Genomic DNA, 18,985 nt, shown 5'->3' on the forward strand with positions numbered 1-18,985 from the left:
CGTGACCTTATTACACAAAAGTCAGGGACCCGGGAACTTGACAAAACAGCCCCGGGTAATACTCCCATGATACCCAGTGACCTGTCCTGGCAGACAACAGAAATGGAAGAAGCTAACAATTAAAGAAAAAGACTGACACTGTTAAACAGTCTTAATCTAAAGGCGGTAAATTAAAAAGCCATCCTGAGTTTGCTTCAGGCAGATATCAATGGAACTTTTCCTTACAAACTGAGATGACCCAAGTTTCTGCTCCGGAAAAAGACCACTCTACTGATAACTTATCCCAGATGATCGGCTTCATCGTAGAAGTATCTTCACCACGTTTCACGGAGATTTTAAAACCGTCAGCTTGCATTCCTTGAAACGCGCTGTCCTGCCAACCTTCTGCTCGTCCCCTCCCCGGAAGCCAGCGCGAGGGGCCAAGGCGCTGGGAAACAGGTGGGGCAGAGCCCGCGGCGGCTTTCGATTGACGCTGCTCCAAGCAAGCCCGCACTGATTGGCTGGTGGGAGGGACCCATCAGGGCTGTCGTTGAGGATTGGCTGCTACGTGGAGGAACCCTGTTTCCGGTAGCTCGGCGCGCAGCCCCGTCGCCGCCATGGCGACCGGCGACCGGCTGGTGGCCCCGCCTCTGTGGCCCTTAGAGGCCCGGTTGGCGGCGCTGCTTCCTGACCTGCTGGTCTTCAGGAAGCCCAGGGGATCGGAACCCGAGCTCGCCACGGCCCAGGGCGTCCTTCTTGGCGTCCACGTGACGGGTGAGGGAGAGAGGAGGCCCGCTGCTCTCCTGACCTGCGGGAGGGGCAGCCGTTGGGCCTCAGCTCGTAGGGGCCGCTGCGGTTATGGGCCTGGCTCCGGAGCGAGCAAAGCAAGCGCGGTTTCACCGCATTTTCCGCCACCTCCGCCGGAAACCGAGGGTCATTTTCAGAGCAAGAAGATAACCTGATGTAGCCCTGGAGTTCACTTCAGAGATGATGAAATTGAGGCTCAGAAAAGGGAATGGACTTTTTCGGGGCCATACGGCACGCTTTGAACCCAAGTGTTTTCCAATAAGCATTCTGCTGCTTCTAGTGATTTTATTTACTCAATTAATTCATTCTTTGAGTCCATAAGTATGTACCTGCCATTGTGCTAGGTGTTAAGAGACCTAGTAGCTACTAGGAGGGTCGTTCATTTAACAAATACTTAGGGAGTTTATGTCATGGATATGAAAATGAGTGATTCAGGTGCCTGTCCTCGAGGAGCTTACCGTATGAGTTTTCCATGAAGCTTTAATCCAATCTCCTTGTTACTGGTTTTTCTGCGCTTCATATCGGGGGAAATCCTTTCCCTTGGTCAGAGAGCCTTAAGAGGGTGTGACGGGAAAGCAGTAGCTGCATTCTGATGGAAAAGGCTCTTGTGGGTGAATCTTCATCTGCAGCTCCTGGAAATAAGGGAAGGCTGGCCCTCTGGACTCCTAGAGGCAGCAGCAACCAGCCTGGCCCTGAGTACTTGCTAAGTAACACCATATTAAAGAATAGAGAAATTACTCAAAAAAAGAAAAAGAAGAATTGTGAAATTACTCATATTAAAGAGATCTGCTTTCTTTACACTGTTCTAATGCATGGAGAGATTAAGGCCTAAAAGTTTGGGATTTGCAGCTAACAGTAATTTTTGCTTTGTTGGTCAGGGTTTACAGCATTAATGGACAGATTCAGCCTGAGCTGCAAGTCGGAACATGACATGGACAAACTGGCCCACATCTTCAGTTATTACATTAGTGACATCGTGGAGCGTGAGTGACCCTTGTAGGGGAACAAGGAAGTGTGGTGCTGGACTTCTGAGGGTTTGTAACAGAAACAGGCCTGAGGTGCTTAAAACGGATAGTGAAGGTCATTCCTTTAGTGTCAGTCATGTTTTATTTTTTCAGGTTGCCACTGACAAGCTAGATCTTTCCATATACCTGCCATTCTACCCAATCTCACATCCTATTGACTCAGTGTTCAGAAAGAGGGGGGGAAATGCTAATTTTAATTTTAACTCTGCATGTTTGTATTTTATTTTGAAATGAAGTATTCCTAAGGCCGTCTCTTTTAACAAAAATATAATGTGCTTCATGTGTGTATATCAGGTATAATTTACAACACACCTCATTTTTTTAAAATTTTATTTTATTGAGTTATAAGTCAGTTTACATTGTTGTGTCAATTCATACCTTCCCATTTGGTTACTGCATTTTGATCCTGTGAAGTAGGAGTGAGTGTTTTATTTTCTGCCATGTATTAAGCTTGTGGATATTTGTCTAATCTAGGAGAAAAACTTATTTGTGCAGTAAACTTGTTTTGAGTACCTACTATGACATACACCGTAATAAGTGCAGAAGGTACAGAAACCTACTTTTGAGGCGTTTTCAGTCTAGTTAGGTCTACCTAACAAATGATACTGGCTCTACACCCTTTAGTACTAATGTATGTACATTCCCTTCGTTTACTGACAGTGTCCCATAGTTATTCCATCATTCTGAGATTCACCACAATAATTACCTTGTGGCCTCTCCTTAAGCCACATAAAGTCGCTATTTGACTAATCCCTTACCACTGAGGATTCTGCCTGAGGTCTTTCAATGGATGTCATCAAGTTTAGGTGAAAGGGGGAGATAGAAATTATGTATCATGTATGTATTATAACGGAGTTGCTGAGTACTAGAAATACATGGGAAAACAAGACACAGTACCTGCCCTCTTGTAGGTTCCAAGGAAGGAAGATAGTAAACAAGATAATTTCAGAGTATGTAGTCTACAAAGGAAATAAATAAGGTGTTGTGGGAAAAAAGAAAAGAATTGTAGGGTGAAAGAGCTTCTGTATTAGGGTGGTCATAGGAGACATCTCTGAGAAGGTGCTGTGTAAGCTAAGACATAACGGATGTGAGGAACGCTGTGTGTGGAGCTAAGGGTAGAGCGTTTCAGGCAGAAGAATGCCAAATAAAAAGGTTCTGAGGTGGAGAAGGCTTGGCGTGTTCTAGGAACTGAAAAGGCCAGTGTGGTTAGAGCATAGTTAGCAGGGAGAAGAGTGGCTTGAGGTGAGACTGGAGAGCATCAAGCTCCATAGACCATAAAGCTCCATAGACCATAGAAGTTTGGATTATTTATTTTTGTACGAAGGGAAACTGTTGAAAGACTCTAGCAGGGGAGTGATGTGATCTGATTTACATTTTTAAAGCTCATTTTAGCTGTCTCCTGGAGATAGAAACTATGTATCAAGCATGTATTTATAATACCAGGAACTGCTGAGTACTAGAAGTACACAGGAAAATAAGACACGGTACCTGCCCTCATGGAGATTGTTTTATAGGGAACTGATGGAAGGTAGGTGGTAAAACGGGAAGCTGGAAGAGGCAATTGGAATAATTGTGGAGAGAAGTTAGAGATTTAGATGAGGTTAGTGGTTCTCTACCTTGGCAGCACGTTAGATAACCACTTAGGAGGCTGTTAAAACTGATGTCTAGACTTCACTCCATATCAGTTAAATCAGAATATCTTGGGGTAAGCCCAGGACTAAGGATTTTTCTTACAGACAATTTCAGTGTGCAGTAAAGGCTGAAACTATTAGTCTCAAGGTGTGGTAATGAAGGGAGCTGTATGGAGATGAACTGACTTGAAATATATTTTGCAGTTCAACAGACAGGATTTTCTAATGTATTGGATTTCCATGGGAAATGGTGAGGAAAACAACTGTCAAGTTTTTTGGCTTTTGTAACCGAATTGATGGTGATGTCACATACCAAGATGGGAAAGACTAGGCTTTGAGGAAGAAAGTCAAGGGTTCTATTTTTAATATACTGAGTTTGAGTTGTTAGTAAGTCAGTCAAGTGAGGCAACGAAGTTAGTAGCTGTGATTGAGCTTAGAGAATAGATCTTTAGAGATGAAAAGTGAATTGATGGCATGAAGATTTTATTTAAAGTTAAGAACTGATTGAGTCCACATAGGGAGACTGTAAAGAACGCCAAGGGGAGATTATGATTATGATTAGGGAGAAAGAACCTACAACAGCAACTGTGAAGCTGTCAGTCAGGTAGGCTATTTGGTGTTCCTGAAGCCAAAAGGGCAATAGTGTCTCTAGAAGAAGAGCGCTGCCCTAGCTGGATTGAAAATAAAAGGTGTCAAATACAGTGATATCAGAAAAATACTAAATATAGCAAGATGAATGCTTTGGGTGGTTTTGATAATTTTAGTGAAGTGGTAGAGATGGAAGTCAGTTTGGAATAAACTGAGAATTTTTTTTTTTTTTTTTGGCTGGGAATATAGCAGAAAAATTGAGCTCATAGCTAGAGAAGGCAGAGTCAAGAATAGGTGGATTAATTTTGTTTTGTTTTGTTTGTTTTTTTTTACAAAGATATTAATGGGAATGATGGCACAGGAAGAACACAAGGAAGGGAGTGAAGTTCTTGAGAGGGTGAGAGGGACTAGGATCCAGAGCACAAATAGGGGGATGGCTTTGAAGATACCAAGAGGGCTTTTCTTCTGTTTTTAGAGAAGTTGGGTATAAGAACAGACATATCTGAGGAGAAGCTAGGAGAAAGGAAGAGGGAGTCTGAACCTTGGAATGAACAAATTGACCAGAAAAGATACAAAGGGAAACTCAGAAGGCCATTCTTTTCATCATATGTGATTCTGCCATGATCCAGCATATCTGATTTTGATTCATTTTCCCCTCTTGCTTGGTTTCAGATGTGCTCTGTTTTGGAGGGGATATCCTAAATATTACAGGTATTTCTCAGTTTTTCTGAATATTTAAAGCACCATGAAGTGAGGAAGACTGTATTTTAGGTGGAATTTGGCATGTTTCTTTATTCAGCATTGTTTGATTATTTTTCTAAGTCCTGGGCCCTGAGGAAACACAGATGAGGAAGACAGTCTCTGCCTCAAAGGGTCTCCCAGTCTAATGGAAAAGCCTTGTCCATGTTAAGCTCCCATGTATTTTACAGTTTGTTCAGATTGACAGAAAAATAAGTGCCTCTAAAGCATTCGTGAGAAAACTTATGAGAAGCTTGGTCATTAATAACAGAAGCTACATAGAGGAGAGGGAGAGGAGTCAAGAGTCTCCTATCTGGAGAACTCTTGCGATCATTTACAGCTGTGTGCCACAGAGCTGGCCTGTCTTTTCATTTAAACTTAATGAAACCACTTAAAATCTTAAAATTCAACTTGAATGTAAACCTATATTTTGTGGGCCTCTTAGCTAGTACTCCGCCCCTTCTGTTAGGATACTGGTGGGGAAAGAATTACCAAAAATAGCTTTAAACCTTAGGAACATTTCAGCTTCTACTTAGTCATGTTTTTATATGCTTCATGGTTTTTGAGGATTAAGGCAGCATTTTAACCTAACATAATGTATAGGGCGAGAAACCTTGCGTGACACCTTGCATGATATCTTTTGCATTATTGAGGGTTCTGCCACAGCAAGTGAATTCAGATATTTGATCTCTGTCAGCCTGTCTTGTGTGTCTACAGGGAATGTGCTCCTTGCACTCTGGACAGTGGAACAGAATCAACTGAGTGACATCATTACCCTGGTGGCAAAATGCAGTCTGGAGATACAGGAGAAATTTGGGATCTACCACACCAGAGAAGGCCAGGACCTGCAGTTAAAGATAGGTAGTAGCTATTAAGAGTGATAAGTTGGGGGGTGGGGGTGGGCAGGAAAGATTAAAAATTTTAAAGATAAATGACAACCTGGAAAAAAAATATTTGCGACTCATATGTAGACAAAGGGTAAATTTTTCTATAGAAAGAACACCTAGAAATTAAGAAAAGACTAACATTCTAGGAGAAAACTGAGCAAAAGAATGAATAAATAGCGCATAAACACAGAAGTCATCTCTTGTAATGTGTGAAAAACCAGTCAACTTAGTAATAAGAAAAATGCCAATTGAAAGTACATTGAGATCATTCCCTACCTACAAATATGGAAAAATTCAGATGCTGGACACACTGTTGGTGAGGCTGCGAGGAATAAGCCTTCTTACACAGTGTTGATGGGAGTCAGCAGTTGTATAACTTCTGTAGAGGGTGATCCAGTCATCTCTACCAAGATTACAAATGCATTTATTCTTCAGCCCAGCAATCCCACTCCTGAACATTTATCCTATGGGTATACCTGACTGTGCATTAAATATCATGTATGTAAGATTATTTATTACAATACAGATTGTGATAAAAGGTTGAAAACAATATCTATAGTAGACTTGTTAAATAAACAATAATATGTTTATTCACTGAGATTCTCTGCAGCTTTAAAAAAAAAAATGTTCTGATATAACAGTATCTCCAAAACATAGATGAGAAAAAACAAGATGCAAAGCACTGTGTTTAGTATGCTACCTTTTATGCAAGTAGGAAAAATAATAATTTTTCTTCTTTATATTTGTATAAAGAAACACTGGAGAGATATATAAGAAACTAATAAAAGTCACCTATTAGGGGAAAATAGTGTAGATAGGTATATAGATGGAATCAAGACTTTTTAATGTATATTCTTTATGTAGTTTGGTTGTTGAGCTATGTCATTGTATTACATAATCAAAAATATAATACAATACTATAGGAAAAAAGCTGTACACTGAGGTGAAAGTTTCACCAGTGGCAGAGTCAGGATTGGAGGGTTAGCTCTAGACACAAAACTCCAGCTATTCATTTGTATTTTGAGGACTAGTCAGTAGTGAAGAATCATATTCTGAGTTATATGGCATCTATCCTGTCCTACCGTCCTTTTTTAGTTCTTCTGATTTTTGTTTTATTGATAGATAATTCATATCTGTTACTGTACATAGACATATTTATACAATTTTGAAACCATCACCACAATCAAGATAATGAACATTCAGCACTCGCTAAAGTTTCCTGTGCCCCTTTATAAACTCTCCCTCTCAGCCTTCCCCTCCCCATCCCCAAGCAACCACAGCTCTCCTTTCTGTCATTAGAGATTATTTTGCATTTTTAAAGAATGTTATATAAGTGGTATCATATAGTAGGTACTTTTTGGCTACTTTAATTCGGCATAATTTGAGATTCATCCATGTTGTAGTGTGTATCAGTAGTCCATTCCTTTTTATTGCTGAGTAGTGTTCTATTGCATATATATATATATATATATAGTATAATTTATTTATTCACTTTTTGATCAGCAATTGGGTTCTCAGGTTTTGACTTGCAAATAAAGCTGTTATGAATATCCACGTACAAGTCTTTGTATGGACATATCCATATGTTTCTCTTGGGCAGATACCTAGACATGAAAGGCCTGGGTCATATAGTAGATGCATATTTAACTTTTAGAGAAATTGCTAATACTTCTTCCAAAGTGTTTGTACTATTTTACATTTCTACCAGCAGTGTATGAAGGTTCCAGTCTCACCATGTCCTTGCCAACATTTATCATTGTCTGTCTGAAGAACATTCTTTAAAATTTCTAATAATGTGGGTTTGCTGGAGATGTGTTAGTTCAGCTTTTGTGTGTCTGGAAAAAATTCACCTGTTTTTGAAAGATATCTCTACTAGGTATGGAATTCTAGATTGACAGGGGCTTCCCCCACCCCTTCTTATATTAAAGCTGTCGTTCTACTGACATCTAGCTTGTAATGTTTCCAACAAGAAATCCTTATTCTTGTTTCTTTGTATATAATGTCTCTCCCTTTTCCACCCTAGCTGTTTTCAAAATTTTTTTCTCTGTCACTAATTTTAGGCAATCTGATTATCATGTGTCTTGGTACAGTTTTCTTCATCTTTCTTATGCTTGGGACCTATTGAGATTATTGGATCTATAGGTTTCTTGTTTTTGTAAAATTTAGAAAATGTTCTGCCATTATTTCTTCAAATAATTTTTTCTCTCTTCCTCCTCCTCTGTCTAGCTACACACATATTAGGCTGCTTGAAATTGTCCAACTCACTGATGCTGTGTTTATTGTTTTTTTGTCTTTTTTCTCCCTGTGTTTCATTTTTGGATGGTTTCTATCACTGTGTTTTCAAATTTACAGATGTTTTCTTTTGCAATGTCTAATTTGCCTTTGATCCAATCTAATATATTTTTCATCTCAAGCCTGATAGTCTTCATCCATATGAAGATACCATATCTTCCATGTCCCTAATTGTTCAGTCTTTTCTCTAGGTTCTTGAATATATAGAATATAGTTGTAGCTTTTTTAATGTCCTAATCTCCAAATTCTGTCATTTGTATTATTCTGCACTGGGCTTGACTGATTGATTTTTCTTCTAATTGTGAATCATATTTTCCCTTTTCTTTGCACACCTTGTAATTTTTGGTAGGTGCCAGACATTGTGAATTTAACCTTGTTGAGTGTTGAATTTTTAAATATTTCTATAAATATTCTTGAACTTAGTTCTGGGATGTAGTTGACTTGATACTTCCAGGTTTTACTTTCAAACTTTGTTGGAGGGGCCAGAGCAGTGTTTAGTCCAGAGCTAGTTTTGCCCTATTCCTAAGTCAAACCCCTTCCGGGTACTGTACCTAATGTCCTGTGAATTATTAAGTTTGATACTCTGGCTAGTGGGAATAGGAACTATACCCGGCCCTGTCTGATATTAAAGATTGTTCCCTCTAATCTTTTCAGGTGGTTCTTTCTGTAGCCTCAGGTTGTTTCCTCAGATTGATGCACTTACCAGTACTCAGCTAAAGACTGAGGGAGACCCAGTTCTCTGGAGTTCTCTCTCTCTACTCTCCAGTAGTCACAGTGCCCTACAAACTTGCCCTACAAACCACCTTGGCCCCTCAGATTCCTAGTTCTGTCTCCTCAACTCGGGGACCCCTCCGGGCTGCACCTGGGTTTCTTCTCTCCAAGCTGTGTACTGGAAACTCTCTAAGCAGTGAGCTGGGGTATCAGAGGGTTCACCTTGTTTGTTTCTCATCTCTCAAGCATACTGTCCTTAATTACTTGATGGCCAGTATCTTGAGAACTGTTGTTTCTGTTGTTTCATGTCTTTTTTTCCAGTTCCATGATTGTTCCAGGTGTTGTGGTAAATTTACTACCTGTTATTCCATCTTGGCTAAAAGTATATGTCTCTGCCATTCTTTTAAAACTACTTTTCGCTTGTTTTTAGTGTAGATTGGGTGAATGACTTACCTAAGGGCAGACTTCTCTTGGTTATAGGCATTTCTTTTCTGGCAAGCAAACCAGTTTTTCAGCCCTATTAGCAGTAAGAAATCCAGGGCAAGAAAAACAGGAGGCAGAATAAAAGCGTATGGCAGAGCCCATGTCTGGTAAAATAGTGATTGTCTACTGTCTCAGTGCTGCTTACACATGAGGAGGACTGGTGTGGTCAGCAGTTTCTGAGCATAACCATTTGGTCTCTGCCATCAGGACCTAGCTGTCCTTTAGAAGAACAATTTAGAAACAAAACTCTCAGACACCTAAGATCTCTTTTTTCTTCCCTCATACAACTCAGGCTTATTTGAATGTCTATCTCTAGGTGTGTTTAAGACAGAGAAATCTGGAGCAAGGTATTACTTTTGAGATTGCGCTCACCTAATACTTCATGGCAATAACGAGATTGGCATGATGCATAAAACCATGTGAGGATTCCAGACCCCGCCCTTTGCAAAGTTTTCCAACTGAGTTTGGCTGTTCATCACGTGTCTCCTTTTTCCTGGATAGGTCTGTCTGCAGGACGGATTTCCCAGGTTATTGTTGGAGACGAGCAGCGACAGTACCTCTTGGTGATTGGGCGGGATGTGGACGGTGTCCAGTTAGCTCAGCGTTTGGCTCAGGCAAATGAGATTGTCTTGTCCTGGAACTGCTGGAAGCTCTGTGAGCAGTACATGTTTGAAGTGGAAATCATGAGGGAGGACGAAGCTGTGAAGGTAGGAGCCTGCTCACATCCACTGAACGTCCTGCAGAGGCCTTCCTACTACCCAGGGCAGTGCTCTGGTGGTGCTCACATATGGCCTGACCAAACCAACAAATGTTGGAACTCTATTTTAGAGGGAGGCAGGGAATATTCTCCCAGGAAGATAGATGAGGCAGAACAGTAAGGCTGGAAAGATAAGAGATAAACAAGGGAGATGGCATCCTCAGCCCCTCTGTTAAGGAACCAAAGGTAATCCAGTTGGTGGGTGGGCACAGAATTAAGCAGTTCCTTTCTGTAGTTAAGAGATATGCGGATCAGTGACCCATTTGATTTCGATGAGCATTTTGACAAGTGCCTGGATTACCTGCCACATTACCGGACAAGTGCTGGTAAGTTACTTGGCCCTTTGTATCCAATACCAAAATTTCAAAGGTTAATTTTTCACATGCATGGAGACATTTTGTTTGTTTTCCTTTTCTCAGACATTCTAAGAACAGCCCTGGAGTTGGATCCAGACTCTGCACTTGAGCAAACCCTGAGGAAGCACATAATGAAAAGCCTTCTGAAGAAGGTTATTTCGTAGTTCTTGAGTCATCGTGTAGACTGTGTGTTTGTGTAAAGAATGTACATTTATATGTGATGATCATTTGTACTGATCCAGTTCACCTCCTGCTGCCCATTTTAATACCAGCAGATTTTCTCATCTGCATCAGTTACTACAGTGACATGTCTTACAAGTTTAGATTTCTCAGTCCTAGAAAGCAGAAGCCATATTTGTTTATGTTTGTCCCTCTAGAAGCTGGTACACTGTAAACAGGTATAGAGTATATGCTTGGTAAATATGTGTTGATTACATGTATCTGAATCTATGTGAATCCCTTAGTGAGTGATTTAATGGCTAGGAGAATTGGACATACCAAACTAAGTCTTAGAAAGGAAATATAAAAGCATAGCAAATTTCATCAGTGAATTAGTTTTAAAGTCAAACAGTTTTAACTCCAAGTGTACTGGTTGGTCTACCATACCGCTTGAACCTGAATTTTAAGTTTTTTGTCTAACATCCATAAATTATTTTCTCATGTTCACCATGGAATATTGAATTTAAATGCCTAAGCATGATAGTGAAAGTTGAAGATACAGACAAGGTAACTCACTGTGTCTTTGTAGATTGATGAAGGCCAGCCTATGGAGTATATATCTGAATTCCGTACCGTGACTACGGTTTTGGTCAGCCTAGAGCTCCACAAGACAGAATGGATGTTGCATTTGTGTCATCTTATCCAGGAGGCTGCCTTATACATCTCCACAGTGATAGAGAAAGGGGGTGGCCAGCTGAGCCGGATCTTTATGTTTGATAAAGTAAGTACAAAGGAATTTGACACATCAGCATTAAAGGTGAGTGAGGAATAATAGTCTTGTATCACCAGTTTATTTCTCACATAACACAGGCATAAGTCAGATCCCCGGCTGCTTATTTTGTAGCAAGCTATATTACATTAAAACTTCAACTAGTAATAGTTAAGGAAAGGGATGTTCTAGTTAATTTAATTTTCAAGGTAACTGAGGGTTACTCTCCATATCCTTTTTAAATCTATCGTTGTTGAAAAAAAATCCTTCTGAAGGCATAAAGAATGTTTTTATGGCTCTATTAGTAAAGTAAATGTAATCAAATCTTTCTCATATAATTTAGGAGCTTGAAAAAGAGCAGTATTGTAATATTTTACATTCTAGGTGAAGAAAATAGAAGCAGATAGAGTTAGCTTAAGTTGGACACTAAAAACTGAATTTTTGAAAAGTTCTTGACATCAGTTTTTCTCATGTTTTGAATTTTAGTTCTTTAAATAGTTAAATTAAGATTTTATTTCTTCTTCTTTTTAAAAAAAATGTCCGTGTTGCTGTGGCCTAGCATGCCCATTTCATGAATCTTATAGAATCCTACATTCCTAACAGAAAACCAGCTAGGAAGGAATCTGGAAGGAGTCTGGCTTCACTAAGGGAAATTGGTGCAGTGGACGCAAGCCGTATTTCTTCCCCAGATCAAGTTCTGTTTTCTTTCTCTGTCATCTATCTCAGGGCTGCATGTTCCTCTGTGTTTTCGGCCTTCCTGGGGATAAGAAGCCAGATGAGTGTGCACATGCCCTGGAGAGCTCCTTCAGCATCTTCAGCTTCTGCTGGGAGAATCTTGCTGAGACCAAGTGAGGAGGAAGGTGGGGCAGAGAGGAGCTTCTCAGGCCCAGGGGGCTCTTCAGCCAAGGAAGGAGGCAGTAGCAAGTAGCAGGGGTTGAGGGCATCTGGAATCTGCCCAAAGGGGAGAGAGGGAACATGCTGAGGGTAGTCAGAAAACAAAGTCTGTTAAGAATCACTGGATACAGAACTGTGTACCAGATACCCAGGGGAAATGAATGTAAGTTTCCATCCAGTGGGGTAGGAGAAGGGGAGGGACACAATATGCATAGCAAGATTCAAGAACATTGCAAAGGAACAAGCAGATGTGGAAATGAATATACAAATAATGTATCTGTGTGTGGAAGGAAGGCTGCCCGTCTGTGGGGAGGGGCGGCATGGGAACACAAATTGTGGGGCAGTAACCTAGATAGGAGGGACCACAGCTGGTTAATGCTCTCCTTCTTGGCTTTTGCTCTTGGTCTTTCCCAGTCCTACTGATTTTTCTGGAATTCACACTGAACTGACCTCCTGCTCCATATCCACCCCACCCTCCCACCTACAAAAGCCTAGTCCTAATGAAGTATAGAAAATTTCCATTTTCCTTAGCGCAACTATGATAAGATTGGTTGGAATTTTTCAAATGGCCTTTTTTTTTTTTTTTTCACTAGAAAGCCATGGGGAAAGTGAATAGATTTGAAAAAGTTATTTCTAATGTCAACACTAAGTCAGAGATTTGTTTGCTTGCCATACTTATTCAAGATGAATAAAAACTGTGTCATACATTTACACAATGCTTTAACATTTATGGAATACTTTAGTATATGCTACTAGTGTGAATATTTGTATCCTTCTTTTACACGTGAGGAAACTAAGGCCACAGAAGAGAAGTTACTTGCGTATAGCAGAGCTGGTAACGAAACCCAGATCGTCTGTCCTCAAATCCTGTGTGGATATTCCCCCAAAGGGACAGCATATATTACTAAAGTGATACCATTATAAAAAAGATAAATAAATAAAATTAAGTGATACCATTATAGAGGCAGTGATACTGAAAAGGAACTTAGAGGTTTTCTGATCCAACTCCTTATTTTATAGGTAAAAAAGATGCTACAGTTGCTTCATAAATACTGAAACTCTTAGTCCAAAGCAGATATGTGATGGCACTTCTTTCAGGCTTGGTGAGATCTACAGATACTCTTACAACCTGCTTTCCAGTCTTATCTCCAGTATGAGTGTGCTGAGCCATTCCTTCCAGTGCTGCTCTAGTCTGCTTTCAAATTTTGCATCGACCTGTGGTCTTGGAGAGTCCTGCCCTTAGCCCTTACTCCTAAATGAGATAGCATTCAGGAGTAGAGGCTACCTTGCAGTGTCCTTAAGGATGCCTTTTATGGCTCTTAGGCTATAACGTGGTCCTTGCTGTCTTACTTAGTTTAGAACATTGTAGATATTAAAAGGGAGATAGGATCTTAGAGTTTATCTCATTTGGCCTCCCCAACTAAAGGAAACTAAGATTCAAAGGTTGTTATGTTGGTAAGCCAAATAGCTTGGCAGTGTCAGAGCCTAAAAGCTAGTTTCCAGGTCAGTATTTTTTTTCCTTGAAGATAATTACGAATTTAGTAATTTCTCTAAGTATGTTTGGTAGAACATTACTCCCTTAATAAATCCAATAAATTCATAGCCAAATATGTTTGAGAAGTGATGTGACTATATTTCCTTCTTGAAGGTTAACAGTATACATTAACATCAGCCTTACAGTAAAGAAATTTGTTGTATTTCATTTTATTCAACATTTCCCAAATTGACTTGATCACCAAACACCAAGACCTAGAGACACCCAGAAGAATGAATGTTCTCAAGAACATATTTTAGGAAATGCTGCACTAGCCAGATGCTGAAGCTTGCTTTCTTCAATGTAATTCAAGTGTAGAGATACACTCTCAGAGGTGCCTGTGTGGTGTCATAAGCAGTTACTATTGCTCATGCCTCTCTGCATCACATCAGCCTCACCTAGACCCCAAACCACACCCATGTCTCCTTTTTCAAGGACCCTGTTCACCTTGGGTCATCGTCTGAGTTCCTCTTTCTAGTCTAAGAAATACCTTCAGCTTTCAGCTCACTTACAAAAGAAAGATGATTCCCTATGTCTAATAATTGATCAAGCTTTTCTGGTTTGTGACTGTTTCTCCAGGATACTTTTGAAACCTGGGGAGTGCAGTCTCCAGATCTCATCATTACAGTTTTGCAGTACCAGAAATACTTTATGTATATGAATAAAGACTATATTCTTCATCAGTGAAGAACATTTTGTTTTATAAAGGAAGGAACATGGGCTGCCAGGAAGAGCAAGGGGGAATTATAAAGTAAAATAGAAAGAGATAAGAAATAACCAAGTGAAAAAAGAATTAATCTGTTTCATTATCGTAGTCTCACTAAAAGTTGAGTTTCTCACATGCATAAATTCATTCATAGAACATAACCACGAGACAAGCACTGTGCTAGCTGTGCTGGACGTTAAGAGAAATAAGACACTACCTCCTCAGCTAACTAACTTTAATACAATGAAATTTAAGTGTAGGGATAAAATGCTGTAGGAGCTACAACAAAGTGCTATGGGAAGAAATAGTTCTCCCCAGAGGTACCAGAGAAGTCTTGACTATAGAGATGATTTTTGAGCCAGATTGAGAAGGAAAGGAGTTCAGCAGGTGGAGAAAGTGGGAAAGGGCGTTTTAGACAAAGGAAGCATCATGAAACATAAGCAAATTTTTAGTCTTATTCTTGGTATGGCAGCAGAACCAGCTGCCTGCTTCTTGTCTTGAGTGTCTCCGATTCTCCCTGGGCAGTGAGCCCGGTAAGTGGATAGTGAGAGTCCTCGATTCTGTCCTTAGAGGACAACAGGAGAATTTTGATGGCCTGGGAGACAGCAATATCAGGATTGTTCCCCCTCTTCACACTCTCTGTGAACAAATGAAAAATTGTTTACTTGTAGATTTAAGTTGAAACTATTTCTGCCACATTAGTCTGGATTCTCATTCTGTCACTAATATTACCTTCTGCTGTATAACTCTGGGACAAAGTTAATTAACTCCTTCAGCTTTTTTTTTCTTTTGTCAAATGGGTTTAAAATGTTGCCCTTTATACTTCACATGTTTGTTGTTAATTAGTCCTCAGATGATCAGATGAGGTAATCAATTTGAGAGTACTTCAAAAAGCACATATAAAGTATCTAATTATAGATATAAGGTATTTTTCATCTTTTTACTAATAATAGCTCCTTAACTAAAATTCTTAGAGTAGAGGGACCATTTTGCTCCTTTTGACTATCTCCCTAATATTCAGTACTGTGTACCCATCATGTGATGCAGACTGACAGCAGCTTCTGGCCTTTTCCATTTTGAGCTCTAAACTAGACTTCTGGATCCAGAGAGTGGCACGTCTAGTGTCTGACTTAGAGGCTTCTGAGTGCATATTTACCCACTGTTGTTTTTCTGATCCCCAGGCTTGTTTCCATCAGTATCACCAATGGACCAGTATTCTGTGGCATGGTTGGGGCAATAGCAAGACATGAATATACAGGTAGAATAGGACATTGGACTGTTAGCTCTGTGACTTGTTAGAGGGGTGAAGGTGGAGGAGTTGGTTCAAAAATTCTGCATCCTTTTCTTTACTTCTCCCTGATACAGTTATTGGCCCGAAAGTGAGCCTTTTGGCAAGAATGATAACTGCTTATCCAGGTTTGGTGTCCTGTGATGAGGTAACATATCTAAGATCTATGCTACCTGCTTATAACTTCAAGAAGCTCCCAGAGAAAATGATGAAAAACATCTCCAACCCAGAGAAGATGTATGAATATCTTGGCCATAGAAGATGTATGTGAGTGTCATTATGTGATACTTCACTCCCATCTCTTTATAGTATCAGGGCATAGGAATAATCAGTGCTTGATTATATGAAAGTAGAAAGAAAGATGCTTCTAGTGCTGGCCTGCTAGAATAGGAAACATAAGAGGAGGGTTTCGTGTCTGAGAGCTTCAGGTTTTATGTGTCAGTGAGCTTCTTGCTGTCCAACAGGAAGAGGATCGCAGTAGCTCACTAATCTAGATGTTCTTTTTCCTTTGTGTACTTCACAACCTATTTACTTTCCTGAGCCTGGAGCAGTCAATGCTTTTTCTCCCCTCCCCCCACCAAAAACATTTTTTTTTCACTTTTTAAAAAACTCTTTTGTACAGAACTCCGGACCTCTTTAGTTGTCTGAAATACTTGTTTATGAGGACAACTTGCCCTCTGTCTATTTAGAGATGTATTATCTATCCATCCCAATCTATTTTTAATTGTAATGTTTCCCTTTGTCCTTTTTTCCAGAATGTTTGGGAAGAGACATTTGGCCAGAGAGAGAAATCAAAATCACCCATTGTTAGGTAAGTTTTCTTTTTTACCTTTAATCATATTTTTTTTTCAGCTGTAGATGGTTACATATGATTTAAAAAACAAAATGCGAGACTAAATGCTTCTAAACTTTTATTAAAAAATAGAGAGAAGCTTTATTAGTGAATTTGTTAATTTTGAAGTGGATTTTCCATTTCTTTTCCATGTTGAATGTTTAAATTTCAAGTTGGGTCCTATCACTTTGCCTGAGAAGTGCCAACATTTAGTAAGAATCTTTGTAAGTCAGAATTAAGCTGTTGAGGTCTGATCTGCTTGTTGTTGATCATCTTTAGGGGGAAATTTCTCATTCTGAAATAGTAAAGATAGCACCGACACTGTTCCACCCATACTATATATCCCAATCTTTGTTTTATCTACTTCTGTTCGTCCATTATTTTCATGTGGTGGTGACAGACTTTAAACACTAAATTGTTACAATGGAAATTTTTGCAAAAAGCTAAGAAGATATGATAGTCTCCATGCCCATGTGCTGCCTAACTGTTCTAAATGTTATTACTTGGGCTTTGGAGCAAGCCCCCCAAGCCCAACACACATTTCTGTATCATGAAGGGTTGATTTTCTAGAAAGAGATGTGAAGGTTCATCAAAGAATGGGATTCTGTCAAAGATATTGGGAAAAAAGCCATTCTGAGAGTCACCTTTATAAATTAATTCAAATAAATAAGTGTCTGCTAAAAACCACAGGTGTTAGGTGCTCCCTGTCTCTCTACAGACCGGGAGAAAGAACTAGAAGCCTTCCAAATGGCACAGCAGAGATGTTTGCACCTGAAGAAGGGACAAGCAGTTCTGTATGAAGGTGGAAAAGGCTATGGAAAAAGTCAGCTGTTGGCTGAAATAAACTTCCTGGCCCAGAAAGAAGGACACAGGTAAAGACTTGTGCTATGCACCTATTTGTTTTGGGGCTCCTTTGCCTCGTTGGTGAGACTCTTGTGTTGTTAGATTCAGAATCATTGGGCTGGTGGAGTGAGTAACCTCTCTGTGGATCAGGGGACTCCCAGTGACCACAGTAACATTCATCAGGGTGTTGCCACTGAAGCTGAAGGAAGCAGATTCCAAGCAGTGCTTCTATGCCATCCAGACCCTCATGGCTATCTTCTTTGAGATTGATACATGCCCAGCCTGTTACCGGCAAGAGTGCCTCTTCAAACAGCTCCATGGGATGGTGGAAGAACCGCTTCACTGTCTTTTTAATGACCTCTTCTTTGTGAAGGTAATGAAGGCAGTAGCTCTCTGAACTGGATTATTTGTATTTTTGGTGGATAGTTGGACCCAGGATTGTCTTCTAATCTAACACCTGTTGGCCATATGTATATGCATAGTCTAAGAACACATAGTTAGCAGTGGCAGGATCAAGATTTGAAAAGCCTTTGACACCAAAACCCAGGTTTTTTCCTTTTTTGAGAAGAGTGGATTCTAGGACTGACTCTCAGTCTTGCTAGCTGTATGTCTTGGCACAAATCACTTAGCCTCTCTGAGCCTCAGTTTTTTTTCACCTGTGAAATGATGATGATAGTACTTTATATGGGTTTTGCATGAATTTTGTAAAGGATGTAATATATAAGAGATTGCATTGTAAATGTGAAAGTGCTAAAATTTGTCCAGGTGATACTGACCAGTCGAGCATCTCCAGCAATTACATCCACGTGTTCTTGAGTCAGTTGCAGTGTTCTGTTTTTTAACCTTACCTTCCCTATCCCAGGCCATGGAGTATGTCACTTGAACTAGCATCTGAATCTCAAAAGCTTCCAGTGGTCTAGGATTTATGTGGTCTCCAGCAGCGAGTAGGCTAAGAATTCCTTGGTCCACAATTCCATTTATTCATCTTCCATCACTTCTCCTAATCTGCCCCAGCATGCAGGATGTTGTATTGAGTGAAAAATAGAAAAAATGAAAATTTGTCCAATCCTTCAGCATAGCACTTGCTTAAGCCAGGCCTTACCTGGGACTCTGGCCAAAGCAGTCAAGTAATAGGCTCACTTTGGCTCTCAGGTCCATGATAGCTCATGTGCCAGCCTGACACAGTGCTGGAGACATCCACTGAGATTCTTTCTCACAGGTGTCATGCATACGTTCATTATAGTATACTTGGAAGCATGGGGGTACTGGAGTTGTCCAAATTGACATTACTAAGTCTGACCTGTCACTTTACTCCTTAGTCATGATCCTTTAAAGATTTGCCAGAGTCTGGTATGGAAAGGAGCGCACTCTCTCTAACCACCAGTGGACTTTCAGTCTGCCCTCTGAACTGCATATGGATGTTGGATTAGTATTTGTAACCCTATGCCTAGTCCTGTGGAAAGCTATTCTCACTCAAAATAGAATCATTTTCTGTTCCCTTTTGAGAACCTGTATATTTTTATTAGATTGTCATTTTGAAAGATAATATCTGAATAATTTTCCCGGTCAGTTTCCCTTATCCTTCAGAGTTTCACACATGGATGACCTGGCCAGACAAAAGAAGGTTAAAGCATGTTTTTTTCAAGTGCTTCAGAAGGTGGGTACTTTTGCTACATGCCGTCAACTCTTAACATGTGCAGATAGTT

The 18,985-nt window shown here is 40.0% G+C and overlaps 1 protein-coding gene across 8 annotated transcripts in view; it reads left to right on the forward strand.

The window, feature by feature from the left end:
• The first annotated feature begins 590 nt into the window (after window positions 1-590).
• LOC105086742 (adenylate cyclase type 10) overlaps window positions 591-18,985 on the forward strand; it is a 36,955-nt gene continuing 18,560 nt past the window's right edge. For 7 of the 8 annotated variants that reach the window (XR_004131187.2, XM_031434743.2, XM_031434744.2 and 4 more), the window contains exons 1-15: window positions 591-753; window positions 1,665-1,769; window positions 4,703-4,741; window positions 5,486-5,629; window positions 9,643-9,848; window positions 10,134-10,224; window positions 10,318-10,406; window positions 11,003-11,194; window positions 11,909-12,030; window positions 15,498-15,574; window positions 15,682-15,871; window positions 16,360-16,415; window positions 17,155-17,308; window positions 17,430-17,652; window positions 18,850-18,936. Coding sequence is in view for 7 of the 8 variants with exons in the window: in XM_031434743.2 (XP_031290603.2) it covers window positions 597-753; window positions 1,665-1,769; window positions 4,703-4,741; window positions 5,486-5,629; window positions 9,643-9,848; window positions 10,134-10,224; window positions 10,318-10,406; window positions 11,003-11,194; window positions 11,909-12,030; window positions 15,498-15,574; window positions 15,682-15,871; window positions 16,360-16,415; window positions 17,155-17,308; window positions 17,430-17,652; window positions 18,850-18,936 (1,932 nt within the window). In the remaining variant the exon portion in view is untranslated. The remainder of the gene's footprint in view (window positions 754-1,664; window positions 1,770-4,702; window positions 4,742-5,485; window positions 5,630-9,642; window positions 9,849-10,133; window positions 10,225-10,317; window positions 10,407-11,002; window positions 11,195-11,908; window positions 12,031-15,497; window positions 15,575-15,681; window positions 15,872-16,359; window positions 16,416-17,154; window positions 17,309-17,429; window positions 17,653-18,849; window positions 18,937-18,985) is intronic. The other variant, XM_031434739.2, reaches the window with a different exon arrangement.

The sequence above is a fragment of the Camelus dromedarius genome, chromosome 19, assembly GCF_036321535.1.
Source record: "Camelus dromedarius isolate mCamDro1 chromosome 19, mCamDro1.pat, whole genome shotgun sequence".
NCBI lineage: Eukaryota > Metazoa > Chordata > Mammalia > Artiodactyla > Camelidae > Camelus > Camelus dromedarius.